This window comes from Monodelphis domestica, chromosome 4 (assembly GCF_027887165.1).
Source record: "Monodelphis domestica isolate mMonDom1 chromosome 4, mMonDom1.pri, whole genome shotgun sequence".
Classification (NCBI taxonomy): Eukaryota; Metazoa; Chordata; class Mammalia; order Didelphimorphia; family Didelphidae; genus Monodelphis; species Monodelphis domestica.
This window is the reverse complement of record NC_077230.1, coordinates 332,196,833-332,217,327: the sequence shown is the minus strand read 5'-3', so window position 1 is coordinate 332,217,327 and position 20,495 is coordinate 332,196,833. Positions and strand designations below refer to the sequence as shown.

Sequence of the window (20,495 nt, the reverse complement as noted above, 5' to 3'; positions counted from 1 at the left end):
TCTATCTATCTATCTATCTAAATCTATTTCTCCATCATATCCATCCATCCATCTATCTATCCATCTTTCTTTCTTTCTTTCTTTCTCTTTCTTTCTCTTTCTTTCTTTTTCTTTCTTTCTTTCTTTCTTTCTTTCTTTCTTTCTTTCTTTCTTTCTTTCTTTCTTTCTTTCTTTCTTTCTTTCTTTCTTTCTTTCTTTCTTTCTTTCTTTCTTTCTTTCTTTCTTTCTTTCTTTCTTTCTTTCTTTCTTTCTTTCTTTCTTTCTTTCTTTCTTTCTATTTCTCCATCATATCTATCTATTTCTCCATCATATCTATCTATCTATCTATCTATCTATCTATCTATCTATCTATCTATCTATCTATCTATCTATCTATCCCCTTTACAAATTGCCCCTTCCTACATTTCCAGTCTTCCTTTGTAGTACTACCTTCCATGCATTCTATAATCTAGCAACATTGGCCTCCTTGCTGTTCTCTTGACAATGATATCCCACCTCTCTTGATATGTCCTTTCCCTAGGTTCTCCTCTATACTTGGAATGCTTTTCCTTCTCATCTCTACCTCTTGGCTTCCCTAGCTTTTTTCAGAACTCAGTTCAAATTGCTCTTTCTGTAGGAAGGTTTTACTGGTCAACTGCCCTTCTGTCCCCCCTTCACCCTAAAAGTCCACCACTGCTAATGCCTTTTTTTTAAGAATGCCTTCCATCTATTTTGTATATATTGTTTATTCATTTTGTTATTACATGTTGTCTCCCCCCCATTAGAATTTGAGAACCTTGAGGGCAGGGACCATGTATTCCTAGCACTTTACACAGAACCTGGGAAAAAAATGGTTTTTGCTTGGCTGTCCAAATTGACTGCCTTGGATCGAAATCATTTTATTTTGCAAATTACTTTTGAAGGTAAGTAGCAGACAGGCTTAAAACACTGATCTCCTGTCTTGCGGGCTAGTAGTTGCATACCCCTCACCCCCGGTTCCCCTTTTGCTTCTGCTTCTCACTTCTCTCACATTTTACACAGACCAAGTAATGGACACCCTGACTTCCCCTGCCTCAGCTCCAAGACCAGTGCATCTATCACCAAAATGTAATGAGTTCCAAATGTCAACACATCAGCATGGTTTGGAAGTTGAACTATAGTTCTTTTCTAGGGTGTGAAGGCAGTGAGAGAAAGCATTGCACAGCTTGGGAAACCTCAAACAAGTTAAAAAAAATTGGTAGTCCTCACTCAGCAGTGACCTGGATCCTTCTGGGATTTAGGACAAAGAGATATAAGCCATCAAATGTGAAAATGAGTCCACAGCAAGACCATCTGCCCCCTTTACTCTCAGGTTGCTAGAGGCATCTTTTCCTATGTTCATCTACTTCTACAATCAGTTAGGTTGTTCATTTCTGTATTTCTGTACACACACACACACACACACCCCAAGGCTGCCTGGATAAACATGTCATCTCATTTGTCCTCATGGTCCACTGTCAGTTTTGAAGAGTGGAAGAAGGCATTGCTATTTTTCATTCCCCTCTCAGTTTCCTAAGGATAAAATATCTTATGTTGTCTGTACATGTTAATTAATATTTTCCACCTTCTGTTTCTGCTCCCTTTCCTTTTTTTGAGAATTCCCTAAATTTGTGCTCATTCTCAGCCCTTGACCAGAGGATACAGAAGGGCTAGTCTTATTCAATGTGATGGACATCTACATGTTTTCTTGCATCTCCTCTCTGAGAATTTAAAGGAAGTCCTTTAGTTGTGGTTGGACTCACATTTTTTGGCAACAAGCCTGTAGGGAAATAGTCTAAGAAAGGATGAAGGAAAATAACATATATTTCATTCACTTATCTAAAGTCATTATCCTGACCAAGTTAGCTAAATGAGAAACAGATGAGAACCAGAAAGTGACCAAAGAAGACTCTGAGTAGCCAAAACAGTTGTTATGAAGTCCATGGGCTATGTGACCACTTCCCTTGTGAGAAGAACTTAATGGGTTTCTTTCTGAACCTACTGATGATTATTTAACAGCTAATGTCACTGAGTTGGTCCTCCTGTTTCCTAGTTCACATCAGATGGGAATGAGAAAATGAGAAGAATGGGCATTGACCATTAGAGTCTGATAAATGGTGTTCTAAAAATTAATGCTAGAGAGCCTGCTAACAAGGATGGAGATAGAAAAACAATGAAAGATGGACATGAGAAAAAAGAAAATCCTTTTAATTTTTAAAAGTAGCTGGATTTGAATTTGGTTACAAACTGGTTAAGATGAGAATTCTTCACCTGGGCTATGGAATTCCCTGAGCTTATTAGAAGAAAAAATGCATAGAGCAGAGATAGATTACCTATCTAATTCAACCAATAAATTCAATATAACTTTTACTAAGTGATTTATCATGGATATTATGTGAAGTACTCGGGATACAAAATATATTTGACATTAACTCTACCCTCACAGGGTATTGAGACATTCATGCATCATAATTTATTAAGTATCTAGTATTATTTAGCTTCTAGTACTTAAATAGCCAATAAATCATGACTCATGGATAATAATAACAACAATAACAATAATAACAATGAACAGCTAGGTGGTATAGTGGATAGATCACTGGGCTTGGAATCAAGAAGATATCTTCCTGAGTTTAAATCTGGCCTCAGGCAGTTACTAGATATGTAGCCTGGGCAAGTCACTTAACTCTGTTTCAGTTTCTCATCTATATAATGAGTTGAAAACTGAAATGGCAAACCATTTTAGTATCTTGCCAAGAAAATTCCCAAATTGGTTCATGGAAAGTCAGACATGCCTGAACAACTAAAACTAATGACAATAATAATAAATAGCTAATAGTAATTATTACTATTAAACAGTAATTTTTTAATATAGCTCTTACTATATGCCAAGCACTGTGCTAAGTGCTTTATGATCATGATCTTATTTGATTCTCAAAACAACTGTGCAAGGTAGGTGACATCACATATACTCATTTTCAGATGAGGCAAACCAAAGCAAACAGGGATTAAGTGATTTGCCCAGGTTCATACACCAAGTAAGTGTCAAAGGACAATCTGAATTCAGGTCTTTCTGGCTCCAGGTCCTGAGTTCTATCTATTGTGCCACCTACAGGAAAAGTCCAATTAGAACTGGAAGCCTTCATGAAAGCAGAGGCACATAACTGTACCTTGAGAGAAAGATGGAATTTCTTCAAGGGGAGACCATTTCAGACATGGGAAGAGTCATGTAAAATCAAGATGATAATGAGGAATCCCAAGAAATTTAGCTGTAACACATAATGTGTGGAGGGGAATCATTTATAACAAAGTTGGAAAGGAAGACTGGCATCAGGTTACATAGAACCTTGAATGCCAGGCTGAATAGGGAGAGAACAAATCTAAGTTCTGAATCTAACTGAATCTAAGTCCTGGCTTTGCTATTTATTATCACAACTCACCATCTCTCTCCTCATCTTCCCTACAATTCCTCATCTGTAAAAACAGGGAGAATAATAATTGCCCTACTGAAGACTTCGCAGGAGTTTTGTGAGATAAGTGCTTGGCCAGTCTCAAAGTGTGAGTCATTATTTTAGTCATTAAGCAACTAGGAGCCCCTTAATGCTTTTGCACAAGGCAGTGATGTGAATAGACCTCTGCATCAGAGAGGTTATGGCAACCACAGCGTGAAGGATAGATTCGAAAAGGTAGATATTTGAGTCAGGAAGCTAGACAAGAATCTTGGCAACAGGTAATGGAGCACCTGAAATCCCATGGTGGAAGCATGACTATCCAAAGACTTCATTAAGGGAGGAAATTGCCCTGCCTGGGGATTGGGGTCATGCTGCCTCCAAGCAGTAGCTTTCCGGTTACTGAAAAAATTATAAACGGAATTTCATTTGTCACTTAGGTTCAGGCAAAGGACCTTTTTAGTGTAGAAAGTAATGAGATCTGTCCTGTCTATTAAAACTGCTGACCCCCAACCCACTCAAGCATTGTTAATTCCCCAGTAAAAGCTAATTGTAGCTCAGCAATTCCCAGGTCTCAAAGACAGACTTCTTTCTTTTGCATCCATTAAGGAGAAACAGTCTTTTGCACTGGGATGCTTAAGATTCAGGTATTCAATAAGCAAAGGTAAAATATTTGTGAGTCTTTACAGAATAATCGAAACACAAAAGGCAGAAGGGATTTCAGCAAGTGTCTACATTTCAGCCTTTCATATTGGACAGATTCTAACTGATAATAATGAGTTTCTATAAATTTATCATGGCCAAAGTTACAGTTTGTATCTTGGATCAGTGGAGTCCATATTTCCCAGAAGTCTTTAAATAGGCAGGAGCAATTCATATTAAATTTTCTCACTAGGAACAGGAAAATTTTGCCTTTTTTATTCTTCCTCTATAACCTGCACCTTTCATCTAATATCAATAAGAAGGCCAAAGACACGATCATTTAGACATTTTCCACTGAATTTAATAATGATTCTCATTTGTCAATATCTTTCTTTAAAAAAAATTTTGCCAATATCTTTCTTATCTATATATATGCCCAGACCCCTTAAATGGTGCCACCTATGTGGAAGATATTAAGGGACTGTTTTCAGAAGACTGGGCAAGAGTCTTGGCAATAGATAACAGAGAACCTGAACTCAGATGATGGAACCATGAGTACTCAATGACTTCATTAAGGAAGTCAATTGCTCAGCCTGGGGAGTAGTCATGCTGCCTTCAAGCACTCTGAATTTTAAAATTTATGAACTAAAATTTAAAAATTATAGGCTGAATTTTAAAAATTTTGAGTTAAATTAAAAACTAAAATTTAAAATTTCAAACTGAAGAATTGAATTTATAAAGTGTAAACTCAATTAGAGGTACTTTGACCTGTGATTTCCATGGAGAATCTTTCCTACCGAGTTGCACTTGCTCTGTATACTGGTGGTTTTAGAGAGTGTTGCCTAGTCACTGGGAAGCTGGATGCCTTTCCCAGGGTCACCTAGAGCCAGATTGTCACAGAGGCAGAATTTAAACTTGCCTTTCAGACACTGGGGCATCTCTTTATTTTCCATCCCAACCTTATGCTTGTCCCTCCATGTGTCCAGAATAAATACTGTGTCATTTTGGTCTGGAGGGAGGCACTAGTAAGCTGGAGGTAGGGGTGGGGAGCTTGTGAAAAAAGATTCATGGGAGGTGACAAGGAGCTGTGTTTTTGAAGGAAATCAGGAAATCAGTAAGTGTCTGAGGTCAGATTTGAACCTAGGAATCCTAATCCAGGCCTGGTGCTCTCACTGAGCTACACTTAGTCTACTTTTAGGGACTATATGTGGACCACATCATGCTGCCTCAAGTTGGTTTAATATAAAGAGACATCAATTTGCAATAAAACAAACAAGTAATCCCACTCCACCCTGAGTTTAGGAGCAGCTAAATGGCTCAGTGGATAGAGGATCTGGCCTGGAAATGAGAGGTCCTAGGTTTAAATCTGGCCTCAGACACATCCTAGTTGGGTGAGACTGGGCAAATCACTTAACTCCCATTCCCCAACTTTTACCACTCTTCTGCCTTGGAACCAATATTTAATTAAAAAAATAAAACCCAAGTTCAAGTTACTGCTATATGCTAGGTGGGTTACCTCAGGGAAGCTGATTAACCTCTCTTGCCCCCATTTTACTTGTCTAAAGAATGAAGAATTTATGTCAAATAATCTTTAAAGATCCTTTCAGTTCTAAATTCTATGGTTTTAATGCCAGTCCCCAAGAAGAAATTACTAAGCATTTTCCCGATTAATACTAGCTTGTTAGAAAGTTGTAAGCAAACATTCTTTTTACTTTTAAAGAATAATGTGGTATAGCAGATAAAACACTGGACTCATTCAGGAAGACCTGGGTTCAAACCCTGCCTTAGATGCTCACAAATTCCGTTACTCTAGACAAGTCACTCTGAACTTCATCTATAAAAATAGATATGATCACAGCAATCACTAAAACACTGCTATAAATATAATAGGAGCTTAGTTTCACAGCCAGAAGAGAACTTTGAGGTCATCTAGTTCAAGTCCAGTATTTTACCCAAATGAGTAAAGAGACTGACCCATGGTCATAATTATTTATTTGTAAATGGCAGAGTTGGAATTCAGATCAATGGACTCTAAATCCAGTTCTACTATCCATAACCTGAATAAACTATACAAGCAAGAGCTCTCCCTCTTTCTTAGTTCATTGCACAAATAGAAAATCTCTGCTTCGGAGTGGCTGCCTTATTGTTGTGATTCTTTCTGTAACCTCACCCTCTGATGCTCAGGACCACAGACAGGGAGAAAAGAGCTCGACAGGGGATGGAGGTGGAAGGAGTGGGTGGTGCCTGACGTAAGGTGTGGGACATTCCCTGGGGGTTTCTCCCACGGTTCCTGGGCTAGTGGAAACTGTGCCAGCACATCTGCTGGGGCATTCACAAGAGCCCAGGAGTGGCCAGAGGGCTGGGATCACCAAGCCAGGCTATGCCAGTGGGTTTGGGGGGAGTGAATGGAGTCTATGTACACCCTGAGTGGACTGAAATCAGAGATGGGGGAAAGGCTATGTATAGAGGGTATAAGTAGGGCAGGAAATAAAAGATGAATTCAAGAGTTTGGCACCATCTTGTCAAACTGATGTCTGTTAGGAGTGCTAAAACTCAGAAAGAATTGAAGCTAGAAAGTCAGATAGGTGGGTAGGGTATGAGGCTTTGATTCCAAGCCTAGTGCTCTATCCACTCTTACTATCTAATTACCTTATCTCCACTTTATATATGGGGAAACTGAGGCCAAAGAAGGTTAGGTGACCTGTTGAAGGTTTCATAGTTATTTTTTGAGGAAAGATTATATTTCAAAAGGTCTGCTAGATGGCTTAGTGGATGGAGAGCCAAGTCTAGAAATGGGAGGTCCTCCATTCAATTTAACCTCAGACATGTCCTAGTCATGTGATCCTGGGCAAGTCACTTAAATCCAATTACCTAGTCCTTGCCATGCTTTTGTCTTGGAAACAATACATAATATTGATTCTAAGACTGACGATTGGGTTTAAAATAAAAAGATTTTATTTCAGATAATAATAATAATAATGACTGATTATAATTATATGTTATATTATTATACTTTAAGGTCAGTAAAGTGTGCAATATTTGACCTTTACAACAACCCTATGAGGTAACTGTAGTTATTATTATCTCTATCTTATATACAACGAAACTGAAGCTCAAAGAATACCCATCTCTGGAATTTGTCTATTAGACATTCAAGGGGACTTGGAATACTCATTGCTCCCTCTTGTCCTTGCCACTTATAGTATCCTTTTCTGCCTTCATCATTCAATCTCTCCACTTTTGAGGTTCTATCTAACAGGCAATCAAAATCCTGGTAGCTATGGTATACAGATCCTCCCCACCCTCAAGTAACTCTTTTTCCTTCCTCAGTGAATTTAATCTCACTTAAGAATTGTCCTCTCATTCCAAACTCCTGCCTCCCGTACTTAGGGACTTAATATATATACTGATTTTCCCTCAAATATCCTGACCACTCAGTTCTTCAGCCTACTCACTTTTCATAATTTACTACTCCACTCCATCTCGGCTACACACAGAGATGGTTATATCCTTCATCTTGCTCATCACCCATAAATCTGCTGCCACCATGTTTAAGAATTCCAAAATCTCCTTATTTGTCCATAATTTATTGGTTTTGCACCTTTCAACCTTCCTTCTTTCACCAAAAACTGCTTTGTCCATAATATGACTTTTAATTCCTGCATCCCCCAATTCTCTCACCCCTGTTTTAGTCACTCTCTTCCCTTTTCTCCATCTTTACCCCTTAGTGAACCAATTCAACACTGCCCTCTTTTCTTGAGCCCTTACTGGACCTCCTTATTATATCACTGATTGTGCCCTGCCAAGTCTTAGCTTTGGATATCTCTTTTCAACTGCTACCTTTACTTCTACACATGCTGTTGAACACAGGTAGAGAAAGTCATGCAACCATTTTGACTTGGTTTATTACAAATTTATGTCATACACTTTCAACTGAACCTTCACTGTTGCTAGGTAATCCTACTCTAACCCCCTTACCAATTAACTCATTGTCCTACTCTCCAAAGGGACTCTTCTAAACCTTTTCCATCTCCCTTCAAATCTCCCTTGGCTCCTTATCCCCTGACTCTCTCAGTTGAGAACTCTGCCTCATATTTTACAGAAAAAAGGGGCCATTCACCAATAGCTCCACATTTCTTCATTTCCTATCACTCAGATGCCTCCTGCCCTTTTCTTCATCTCTGGATCACATGATGATGTGGTCTTAGTCCTTACTAAGACTAGCACCCTTCTACCTATACACATGATCCCATTCTATCTCATCTTTGCCAAGAGTTTGCCCCATCTACTATTTATTTTCAATCTTTCTCTGTCTACCAGATTTTTTTCTCCTTTCTATAAACATTCCCATGTCTCCTCAATCCTAAAAATACCTCCACTTGATCCTTTCATTCCAACTACTATCCTATTTTTCTTCTGTTCTTTGTGGCTAAATTTGAAAAATCATTTACAAAAGGTATTTCCCCTTTGGCTCTGCTCATTCTCTTTTTAATCTCACATATATTTGGCTTTCAATTTCATTTTTTTTCATTGAAATTGATCTTTTCAATATTATCAATGCTCATTTTCAGATGAATAAATCAAAACTATCAATAATCAAATAAAAAAATTGGGACACTAACACACAGTGCCTGGAACCTAGTGGGCACTCAATAAATATTTTTTATTGGATAAATCACTTCCCTTCTGTCTTTGCAGAAATGGGGTACTATGAAATATAGAATAGTCTGTTCTTTGGCTTTTGCTTTGGCTTTAAACCCAGCATTTCCCCCATTTCACCACCCAGTGAAATGATGCCTAAGGTCGCTTCCAGCTCTGACATCTTGTGATTCTGCACTCACAAAGGTATCTCTGGCAACACCCCCACCTCCTTCATGCCACCTCCTACACCTTATCCTGGTGGGCAGATTCACAGGGCTTGATTTGTCTTCTTTTTTTTCTGCCTGGTAAGTCATTCTGCATGTAATCCTACACAGGTTCACACTTGACACTTCCATTATTCTCTTATAATCACCTCTGCTAAACTTTTGTGTTTTATTGAGGAAGAAAAGGAAATAAAGCTGGGACTGGTGTTGTGATCAAGGACAACTCTCTGGTTAAAGGGCACTTGGACAGAACTGATTTTCTCTCATAAGCTGTTCAATTCTGAGGACTGCTCCAGGGGAAAATTTGGTAATTCTGGATTCAAATCCCAACTCTGCTATCTATTTGCTATGTGACCTTGAATAAGCGTCTTTCCATCTATGGGTCCATTTCCTCATTTATAAACCAAAGAGCTTATACTACTAAATCTTTAAGTTTCTTTGAAGCTCTGTTGTTAGAATATGGAATGGGGTCAATTTCCCCACTTTTAGCTTAGGAGTAACTTGTCCTTTGAGGTAGGGAATGAAAGATGGTTAATACGTGTTCCTCTTTACATCATGGTCTTCCTTTGGTCTGTAGTCAAAGGGCTAAAGACTTTAAGCTCATAGTTTTAGAGACAGAAGGGACTTTGAAATCATGAAATTTGAATACTATTTTACAGATTAGGGAAACTGAGGCCACGTGTCCAGGGTCACAAGCTAATAAATGAGTCAGATCTTGAACTAAGATCTTCCTAATTCTGTCAAACACTTGATATACTACTCTATATAAAGTATTACATACATACTACTACTACATACACCTGTGCCATCTAGCTAAATTCATTTGAGGTATGAGTAAACACTGTGGGTAAAATTTTTGAGAATAATTATTCATTAGACAATCATATTTACATTAATAATCCCTTATGTTTGCATAGTTTTATAGTTATAAACTACTTTCAAATACACCGGCTATAATGGAATCAATAGTTTTTTTCTGAAAGTCTCTTCTAGTTTAAAATTCTACAATTTGAAGAGACCAGATAGCATAACGGAAGGGGGCTCCTGGCTGAGAGTCAGAGAGCACAGGTGAGAGTCATGGAATATGCCCCTAGATAGTGGAATGTGGGCAAATCACTTTGCATCTAGGCTCTATCTGATTCTTAAAATAATCCAGGTAGGTAGGTAGAGTAGGCATTATTATTTCTGTTTTACAGATGAGGGAACTTGTTATTGTTGTTCATTCATTTCAGTCCTGTTCTACTCTTTGCCACCACATTTGGGGTTTTCTGAGTGGTTTGCCATTTTCTTCTCTAGCTCATTTTTAAAGATGAGGCACTTAGTTGAACTGGGTTAAGTGACTTGCCCAGGATCAAACAGCTATTTAAATGTCTGAGGTGAGATTTTTAGTCAGGTATTCCTGACCCTAGTCTGCGTGCTCTATTCACTTGGCCTCTTAACTGAAACCCAGAGAAATGAAGGGCTTGCTGTAGGTTATTAACTAATTAGTAACAAAGAATCCAGATATCATATCTTGGTTATGATATAATTATTATATATACATGCACAATAATAGGTTATACTATATACAATGTATAATAATGTTACATACTATATAGATACAATCACATGTTATATATTATATAATCTTGGTTATTCATCTTCAAGGATTCCTATGTTGGTTAAAACACTGATGATAGATGTTAAAATGTAAAAGATATTTAGGAAAGGTAATTGCAAATAGCTACTAACACCCTGCATATGATTAATTTATTTTAAAATAAATTTGCTTTCTAGTACTATAGGACCTGTGAAGGTTTTTAGGAAGATAAGAATTAGGAAAAGACCAGAACTCAGAGTTTTTCATCCATCCCTTGGCTGGGATTGCAAAATAATAAGGGATGTTTATAGGATTCTGGAGATTGGGGACAGTAAGGTATAGTAAAAATGAGATCTGATTGTGTGTCAGGAAGACTGGGTTCTTCTGAGACTATACCATTTACTAATTGTGCAACTTTAAACCAGCTGCTTTTACCATTCTGAGTTTCCATTTTCTCATCTAAAAATTAGGGGGTCTAGGGAATAGATGGCCTAAGTTTCACTATCTAAGATGCAGATTCAAATCCTTTCCCTTCTAAAGTTCTAGAAAGCTGTAAGACATGGGTTCTAAGAGCTACCTCCTAACTTCTTATATGATGTCGAGCAAATTAGTTTGGTGCTGAAAGCCTCAGTTTCCCCAGTTATAAAATGAAGGTGTTCGAGTCTACTTCAAATGTCATACATCCCAATCTAAACCTTCCTGCCCCTTTTACTAAACTCCAAATCAGCTTGAGTACTGCCTCTGTGAATCTGACATGAGAATGAACCTATTTTCTCTTTTTAAGGAAAGACAAAGTAATTAGATATGTTTGTGAATATTAGAATGTCTAAGCTTCATTTAAAGTCCTTTTCAAAAGCAACATGATCTATCATAAAACAGGCTTCCAACCCACATAGAAACACAATAAATGGTTGAGAAGAAGCAAGAGATGCTATTTTTACTTCCTAAGAGACTGCCTATAATTACTGTGGTTCAGAGGAAAAGCAGATTATACTGGCTATTTCCTTCTTGTTCCTGTGGCACTTCTAGCATTCATGGTACCTGTTTTAGCTTCAAGAAATTCAGAAATCCTTGGCAGGTAATGCTTTGAAGATGTCAGGCATAACCTAAGGCCAATGGAATAAAAATCCCCACCTATTGGGATCGTTAGAGACAGTTTAAAGAAAATCTGGCACAGAAGTAAAGCTGGATTTGGGCCAGAATTTGTGATTCCTATTTAACCCTCTGAAATAATAGTTGAGAGAAAACTCCACCAAAAGGCTTATCACTTCTTGTGGGGAAAGGCTGCTTCTATTTATAGAGCCATAAATTATTCATCGACTATTAATATTACTTTGGACCCATGATAATAACTTGAACTGATAGTATTAGCCATGCTAATGTCACACTAAATTAGTATGTACATTAAATACTTTATGAATCAATTATTCCATTTTGCCTGCATAATAACCAACTTCTTCTTTTATAAAATCAGTGGTTCTCTAAGGTGAACAAACATTTTACAGAATGTTGGAGCTGGAGGGGTCTTTTTTTTTTTAAACCCTTACCTTCTGTCTTGGCATCAATACTATGTATTGGTTCCAAGGCTGAAGAGTGGTAAGGGCTAGGCAATGGGGTTAAGTGACTTGCCCAGAGTCACACAGCTGGGAAGTGTCTGAGGTCACATTTGAACCCAGGACCTCCCATCTCTAGGCCTGGCTCTCAATCCACTGAGCTACCCAGCTGTCCCCCTAGGGTCTTAGAAAACAGAATGTTAGGACATCATATGTAAGGATTGGAGGACTCTTACACAGAATATAAGAGAAGAGAATTAATATGCAATAATTACTCATATTTACATAGTACTTTAAGGCATATAAAATACTTTACTCAGAGAAACCCCATGAGGTAGGTAGATGCATGTAATCCCCATTTTTACAGATGGGAACAACAAGACTCCTAGAAGTAATATGATCTACCTAGGAATATGCAGTTTACAGTAAAAAAAAAAAATCCCACAAAAAAACCAAGTCTTCTCCTGAGTCCATCTTCTACTCCTTCCACTACATAGTACCATCTGTAAAAACTGTAAAGGATCTCAGAACATAAAACCTAGATTGTTAAAGTTGTAAGGACTTTTCGATCATAGAATGCTAGGACATGAAATATTAGAATGGAGAATATGATAGCTAAAAGGGAGCGTAAACATAATGGTCACTCATATTTATATAATAGGGCTTTTAGGCTAACAAAGAACCTTTTTCACAACTCCATAAGGGAGGGAGGCACAAATGTAGCTTTCACCATTTTACAGATGAGAACACTGAGGCTCCGAAGTGAAGTAATTTGCTCAGGGTCACACAGCTAGTAAGCATACCCTAGTCTCTCTTGATTCTAAGTCCAATGTTCTCTACACTAAACAACACCATCTTTTTATAGAATAATTTTTTCTTGATTGGGTCATTTTCAGTCGCATCTGACTCTACATGACCCCATTTGGGGTTTTCTTGACACGAATATCGGAGTGGTTTGCCATTTTCCTTCTCCAGCTTCTTAGTAGCACTGGAAGGAAATTTAGAGGCCATCCGCATCAGTTTCATCACATTTTATATGCAATTGAGGACCATGTGTCCAGGGAGGTCCGAGCGTTTGTGTACAGCTAACGTCTCCTGAAGGTGGTTTTTCAAGAAACAATAGTTAGTCCAGTGGCAATCGTATAAAACAGAGTTTAGTGGCTTAAGGAGGGGTAATGAAAGTTGCTTTCCATTAGTAGGTGGGACAACAGCCAATGCCACAAAACCCACTCAGCTCCATATGAGTGAGTGATACCACTGGCAGTGGGGTGGGGGGAAAAATGAGATCTCGGTTCCCTTCCAACTCCTTCCACTTCCTTCATTCCCACACTAGCCCTGCTTTTGAATTGGTAGGTGCTAAAGTCGACACCGTTGACCTCCTCTGCAGACCTCCAGAAGGAAAAGGAGTGAAGACCTTAAGTCAGACAGCACTTTAAAACTTGTCTTCACACTCTCAAAAATGAACTCATTTGAGTGGGTTTTTTAGAACACTGGCAAATTGGAAGCTGATGATATAATAGCTATATAAAAATTTTTTTTAACTAGGCTTTACAATAAGGAAGAACAATCAGCAAATTTTTTTTTTACAATTTTTTGTTTACAATTTTTTTTTTTTACAATTCTGTTTACAATTCTATTTCTAATTTTAAGTGTTTAAGTAAAGGCTTTTGCCACTGGAAATGAAAGTGGCTACATTTCTGAAGTCGGTATGCATTTTGCCAGTTCTGTATTTCAGCTTAAAGAATTAGGGTTTGATAAGATCAAACTGTCAACCAGAGCTGGTTGAGGTTCTTTTAAGTCAAATAAGGGAAGGAGTCTGTACCTGTATGTTGACTCATCTTGTTAGTTGACAAATATATTGCCTCCCATGAGCAATGAGGTGTTAGGTTTGTAACGAAAGACTCAGGCTAGGAGCTCACATGTTGGTCCCATTCCTTCCCCCCATCCATGGCAAACCAATTGGGCTCCATCTCCTTAGCTGTCATTCCCATTCGGCAACACTTCTCTCCATCCCCAATACAGACATTTACACATTTTTATGGGGCATATGCTACCTTGCCTTCCTCTTTTCTTGTATCTGTTCCCTCTTATCCCATACGTCAGATCTTCAAGATCATGTCCTTCTTGCCTAGTAAAGTGTTTAATTGTTTAGCTAGTGTGCACGGCTCTTTATACTAAAATGCTAATGGGAAGAAGGAGCTAGTAGCTCCTCCACTTCTGAGATACACGTGTGTATTATGACAAAGACTTTCTGGATATAATAAATGTTATTTGATCTCTATATTGTGTACATTTAGTTTTTTATTCATGACTGACTCTTACTGGAGTTTTCTTGGCAAAGACATTGGAGTGGTTTGCCATTTCCTTTTCCAGCTCATTTTAGAGATTTGGAACCTGAGGCAAACTGGGTTAAGTAACTTGCCTAGGGTTACACAGCTATTATTTAAATGTCTCAGGCCAGATTTGAACTCATCTTCCTGACTCTAGGTCCAATGTTCTACCTACTGCACCAACTAGCATTATATCATAGTGTTTTAATTAGTATAAATGTAATAAAAATAATACTAAATAAAGCAGTGCTGATAAAGTTGATATAAAATCTCTGACATCAGTTGAAAATAACATATGTAGGCATAATACTTTCAAATTTAATGGATCATTAATATGGGTATTCCCTCTATATATTAAAAGCTTCTTGAATGAAATAATCTTTTTTCTTTCCATCCCTCTCCTTTCTTGTATTCTTTTTCTTCTTTATATTTATATTCTTAGCAAATTGAATAGCACCTAGTATTTAGGAGGAGTTTAATAAGTGTATCTGGATAGATCTCTTGATTATTCAATACAAATTCCATCCTATGAATGCCTTCTTTCTCCCATGTAGTTCTTTTCTATCTTCTTCCATGGATCCTAAAATAGAGACTATACAGTGTGTTGGATGGCTTCCTCTTAGTCACTTTTACATTTCATGGGTACAAGCGAAACCCTGACTTTTCCTCTTTCTCCAAACTCATCCCTTGGTCTGTCTACCTTCTTTTCTGATCCTGTGCTGTCTTAATGACCTCTTTTATACCCCCTTCAGGTTATCCTTGAGTGTGTGGTCTATTTATAACACCCCTTATGCCCCATCATATCATCCATTGGGTCACCAACAATTTTGATTCCCCAGTGGTCATGGGTTCCAAAGTGTTATAATTGTACAGCATGATCACTGGAATATATGAGTTAAAAGGATAGGTCACCAGGCTGAGGAGCACATTGGGAACAATAGAAGTGCTACCCATTTTCCTAAATGCAATCTGACTCGCTTGTGCCTTTTTTCTGTTGGTTATTTCCAACTTATTTTGAATAGATCTTATTTGGTCAAAATTTTCATATCATCTTCTTCATTAGACTGTGAGCTCTGTGAGCAGAGGAACTACTTTTTGACTTTCTTGGCATCCCCAACACTTAGGACAGTGTCTAGCACACAGTCGGCATTTACTATAAGTTTATGGATTGTGCCCAACTCATGGTTCATATATGTACTGATGGACTGGGGCAGTTAAGTGGTGAAGTGGATAGAGCACTAGGCCTGGAGTCAGGAAGACTCATCTTCTCAATTTCAAATCTGGCCTCATCCACTTACTGGTTGTATGAATCTTGGCAAGTTGCTTAGCCCTGTTTGCCTCAGTTTCCAAAACTGTAAAATGAGCTAGTGAAGGAGATGGCAAATCATTCCAGTATCTTTTCCAAGAAAACCTAAATGAGCTTACAAAGAGTCAAGAACAACTGAAAATGATTTAACACAACCACTGATGTACTAACTCAGTAATCTGGCTATCCAACTATGTGTCAAAGCCTAGAGAAAAGGCATTTTTTATTCATTTAATTATTTTGGGGGGTTATTAGGATACTTTCTTCTAAGGAGACATAGGAGTCCTAGAGGGAACTATCATTTTCAAGATTCAATAAATACAATATCCTATGCAAAGAATAGTAACTGGAAGGACTCAATCTCATTTTACTTAGACCTTGCACATCCAGCAAGGATAGTAGGCATGGCAGTAGCAAACACTCCTGACAAGCTGACATCTTCCTATTTTATGCAGCACTTGACATTAATCATCAGAGAGCTGCTGAATGTCTCTGTAGTTTCATTTGTCAAGGTATCTTGTGTGATCTTAACATTAGCATAAAAGACAGCTCGTTGGAGTTGAAACTTTAAGGCTTAATTTTTCTCTACCAAGTCAACAGCTTTTAAAAAAATCAACAAATAATAACCAGAACGGGATTTTGCATCCTTTGTGCCTTTCAGTTAAATGTAAAGCTCTGGTATTTTGTAGATAAATGTTTGAGAAAATCTGCTTATTCCACTTTCATATTTGCATCAAAGAACATTTTTTTTTGCAGCTGCTATATTTATTTTCCCAAGTATAGGATCCAATCATGTCCCACTCCTACTCATTAAACTCCAGTGCCTCCCTTTATCTCTCCAACAAAATAGAAATGGCTCAGTTTGCTGTTTAATATGCTTCTTAATCCAGGCCCTTCCTATCTTTACAGGCTTTTTATACATGATTTTCTTCCCCCAAACTCTAGGATTCAGCCGTGTTGGCATCCTTGTTGGCCCTCACACTTGACATCCCATGTCCCAGCTCTGTGTTATTGTTCTATCTGCCTTCCCTTCCTTGCTAGAATGATGTCCTTCTTCCTTCTTGCCCCTCAGAACCCCCTTGCTTTCCCAAGACTCAGCTCAGTGACCGGAAAGTCTCTCCTGGTCCTTTCTACTCCTGCTAGTACCTTTACCTTAAACGTGACCTCAGGTCCTCTGGGTAGTATGTGTTGCCTTCTCTATTAGAGTATAAGCACTCTCTTGGCTCTTTCTTTGTATCTCCAGAATTTACTACAGTGCTTATGGATTGATGAAAGGATCTCTTGAGATGCAAAAGGCACAGGTAGCTAGGAGACCCAGCAGATAGGACACACTGGGTCTGAAGTTAGGATGGCCAGAGTTCAAATCTTGCCTCAGTTACCAAACATGGGTGAGCAATTTAACTTTGCTTTCTTCAGTTTTACTCATCTGTAAAATAGGCATAGTAACACCACCTACATCTCAGGGTTGTTATAGGTATAAATGAGATAATCTATACAAAGTACTTTGCAAATCTTGATGCTGGTGACTCGTTTTTAGTGTGTCCAACTGTTTGTGACCCCAACTGGGGTTTTCTTGGTGAAGACACTGGAGCGTTTGGCCATTTCCTTCTTTGGCTTCTTTGACAGATGAGAAAACTGAGACAAACAGGGTTTAAAATGACTTTCCCAGGATCACACGGCTAGTAAATGTCTGAGGTGAAAAGGAACAAGTCTAAGTCATTTTCCACAGGACATCCTTTTAAATACTTGAAGAGAGTTTCCCAATAGACTCTTATTGAAGCTGATCTAACTTCTTCAACTAAAGCTTCAGCTTCATAAAAGGACCTAGACAATTAGGAATACAACAAATAGAGGGCAGCTGGGTAGCTCAGTGGATTGAGAGTCATGACATAGAGACGGGAGGTCGTGGGTTCAAATCTGGCCTCAGACACTACCCAGCTGTGTGACCCTGGGCAAGTCACTTGATCCCCCTTGCCTAGCCCTTACCTCTCTTCTGCCTTGGAGCCAATACACAGTATTGACTCCAAAACAGAAGGTAAGGGTTTAAAAAAAAAAGGAATACAACAAATCCGTTAGGAAGATTTGGGGCTCTTGATCCCAATAGCAATGGTTTATTAAAGTTTATGGATGGCTCAGACTAGATGAGGTGGAGAACCATAGACTGGAGTTTGTCCATTGATCTCAAATTGTATCTGAAAGATTTCCAACCTGCTCCCTCTTGTGTCTACCCTACTCCCCCAAATTCCCAGAGATTCCAGCCATAGTATCTCCTTCTGTAATAACTTGAAAAATTAATAATGGTACCTAGCATTTATATATCATGTTAAGCTTTGCAAAGTTTTATGAATATTATCTGGTTTAATCCTCATAATAACCCTAGGAAGTTGCTACTATTATGATCACCATTTTATAGTAGAGGAAACTGAAGCAGATGGAAGCTAAGTGACTTGTCCAGAGTCATTTAGTTGTGAAGAGTCCAAGGCTGGATTTCAACTTGGATTTCTTGACTCTAAGACTAGCATTCTATCCATTGCACCATTTAGTTGCCATTTCCTCTAATAAATAGTTCAGATACTACTGGTTTGGACTGATGATAATAATAAATCACATTTAGGTAGTCTTTTTTTTTTCCACAAAAAAAGAAAAGAAAGTAAAAAGAAAGGTTTATGAGCTCACTAATCTAATTAGGCAGGACAAACCTAGAATTGGCCAACTGATCTCGGGCTGCACTTACCTAAACTAGATCTCGCTGTTCTCCTCTATAAAAAGGAATAGTCAAAATAAATGATCCCAATGTCATTTTCAGTTCTGCCGATCAGCTGGTCTGAGTTTTCTTCCCGCTTTTCATGTTTACTTTTTTTTCATATCTCACAGATTCTTGGGTTGTTTTTTTGCTGCTTGTTTTTTCCATACTCAAGTAACTGAATAATGCAAGGCTCTCCTCAGAAATGTTCTTGGCCAGAAAGATACATAATCTCAAGAAAAACAAATTTTATGGCATCTCAAAGAATTCAGAGTTAGATAGGACCTAGCAGCCATCTGGTACAAACCATACCTGGAAAATCGTCCTCGCTTATAATACCACATCTGATGAGTCTTCAGCTAGCTTTTGCCTGAAGACCCAGCAGCAGGGGAGAATCCATTACTGACTAAGGCATATGGTTCTACTTTTAAAGATGTCTTGTGACATCTTTAAATCTAAGAAATCTAAGTGATTACCAATGGTTATCCAGATAGCTAGTATTCAAATTGGGATTTGAACTCAGGTTGATTTATAACTCCAGATATTACTCAACACTGCCCTGCCTAAGTTGTCAATCTCAGTAATCCCCAAGTTGTCAAGCCCATGACCTGCAACATTGAGTAACTAATTAGAAACTGCTTGAGAATTAGTTGACTAAAATAGGGTCATTTCTCTCACAAGTGTATCAGATAAAGTTATAAAATGATCCCACTTAACCCAAATCTAGACACACATGTTCACACACACACACACACACACACACACACACACACACACACACAAGGCATGGGTGTCAATTCTTCTGATGTCTCTTTTGATTTTTGGTAAGCACTTATTTTCAGTGTCTGTCACAACATTCCACATATTAAATCAGGAGTATTATCAGTATTTATTTCTTTATTTAAATATTCTGCTATGATATTTACATTAGTTTTATCTTTGTTTTATATATTCTAATTAGCTAAACATTATGGAAATATTAAAATATTAATAAGTAAATAGCTTTACTTGATAAATTTTAACAGTTTGGACCCCTTCTTTAATACAAGACCTTAGATTAAAAAGTGAAATTAAAGTATTTATTGGGTTAATAACTAGGCTCATTCTGAACATTACTATTAAGGTTGGGGAAACACCTTGGTGGTTGTGTCCCCCAGCTACTTCCCCATGTTGATTAGCAGATTATGTAGAAAACCACTTCATTGAAAAAAAGGATTTAATTGTGCTTCGAAGTATGATTAGAATAGTCTGCCATTGTCCTAATAACTCTGTTTGACTACCATAATGTACTGCTCTATAGAATGAAAGTGTGGATTAGATCCAAGTGCATGGCAATAGGGACCACTTGGATTCTCTTCATTTTTACCTACCCCTTTGGCATCAATTACACCAGGCTTCGCATTAAACTTCACTGTCTTCAATCGCGCACGTTCCTTTCTTTCCACTCTGTAGAAGATTGAAAGCAAAAAATGAGGAAAACAGATCAGGTTACTAAAATGGAATTGGCTAAAAAGTAAATAGTCCTATTCTATCCCATGCTCTCTCCTCCCCTCACATCTCTACTTAATTCTCATGCCTCAAATCTATTTGAATTTCATCATATTTGAAGGAAAGGAAGATTTGCTATCACATTTCTACCTGGAAACTAGCAATGACTCCACAAAACTCGTTATATCATTTGTATGAAAAGTTGCAGTGTTATAAAAGAAAGGAGAGATTGATGGGATAGAGTCAGGAAGATCTGGGTTAAATCTCTAATATGATGCATCCTTTTGCGATCATCATAGGTAGGAAGGGTTTCCATACTGAGAGTTCCCTTTAGAGATGGAATCACAGGTCTGGCCAGCAGATGCATAGATGTGTGCATTCATTTGACAGTGTGGCTCAATGACCAGAGAGTCATCTTTGGAGTCTGGAAGACCTATGGTGAAATACTACTTCTGACACGTAATGAATGCCTAGATCAACCTGGCCAGATCTCTTTACATGTCAATGCCCTAAGCTTCACCTATTTCAGGACAATGGCCAGTC

The 20,495-nt window shown here is 38.0% G+C and overlaps 1 protein-coding gene across 48 annotated transcripts in view; it reads right to left on the bottom strand.

Moving 5' to 3' along the window:
- The window catches only part of DLG2 (discs large MAGUK scaffold protein 2), a 2,177,398-nt gene that overhangs the window by 55,679 nt on the left and 2,101,224 nt on the right, over positions 1-20,495 (bottom strand). For all 48 annotated transcript variants that reach the window (XM_056825173.1, XM_056825188.1, XM_056825175.1 and 45 more), the window contains one exon: positions 19,835-19,910. In XM_056825173.1, the coding sequence (XP_056681151.1) occupies positions 19,835-19,910 (76 nt within the window). The remainder of the gene's footprint in view (positions 1-19,834; positions 19,911-20,495) is intronic.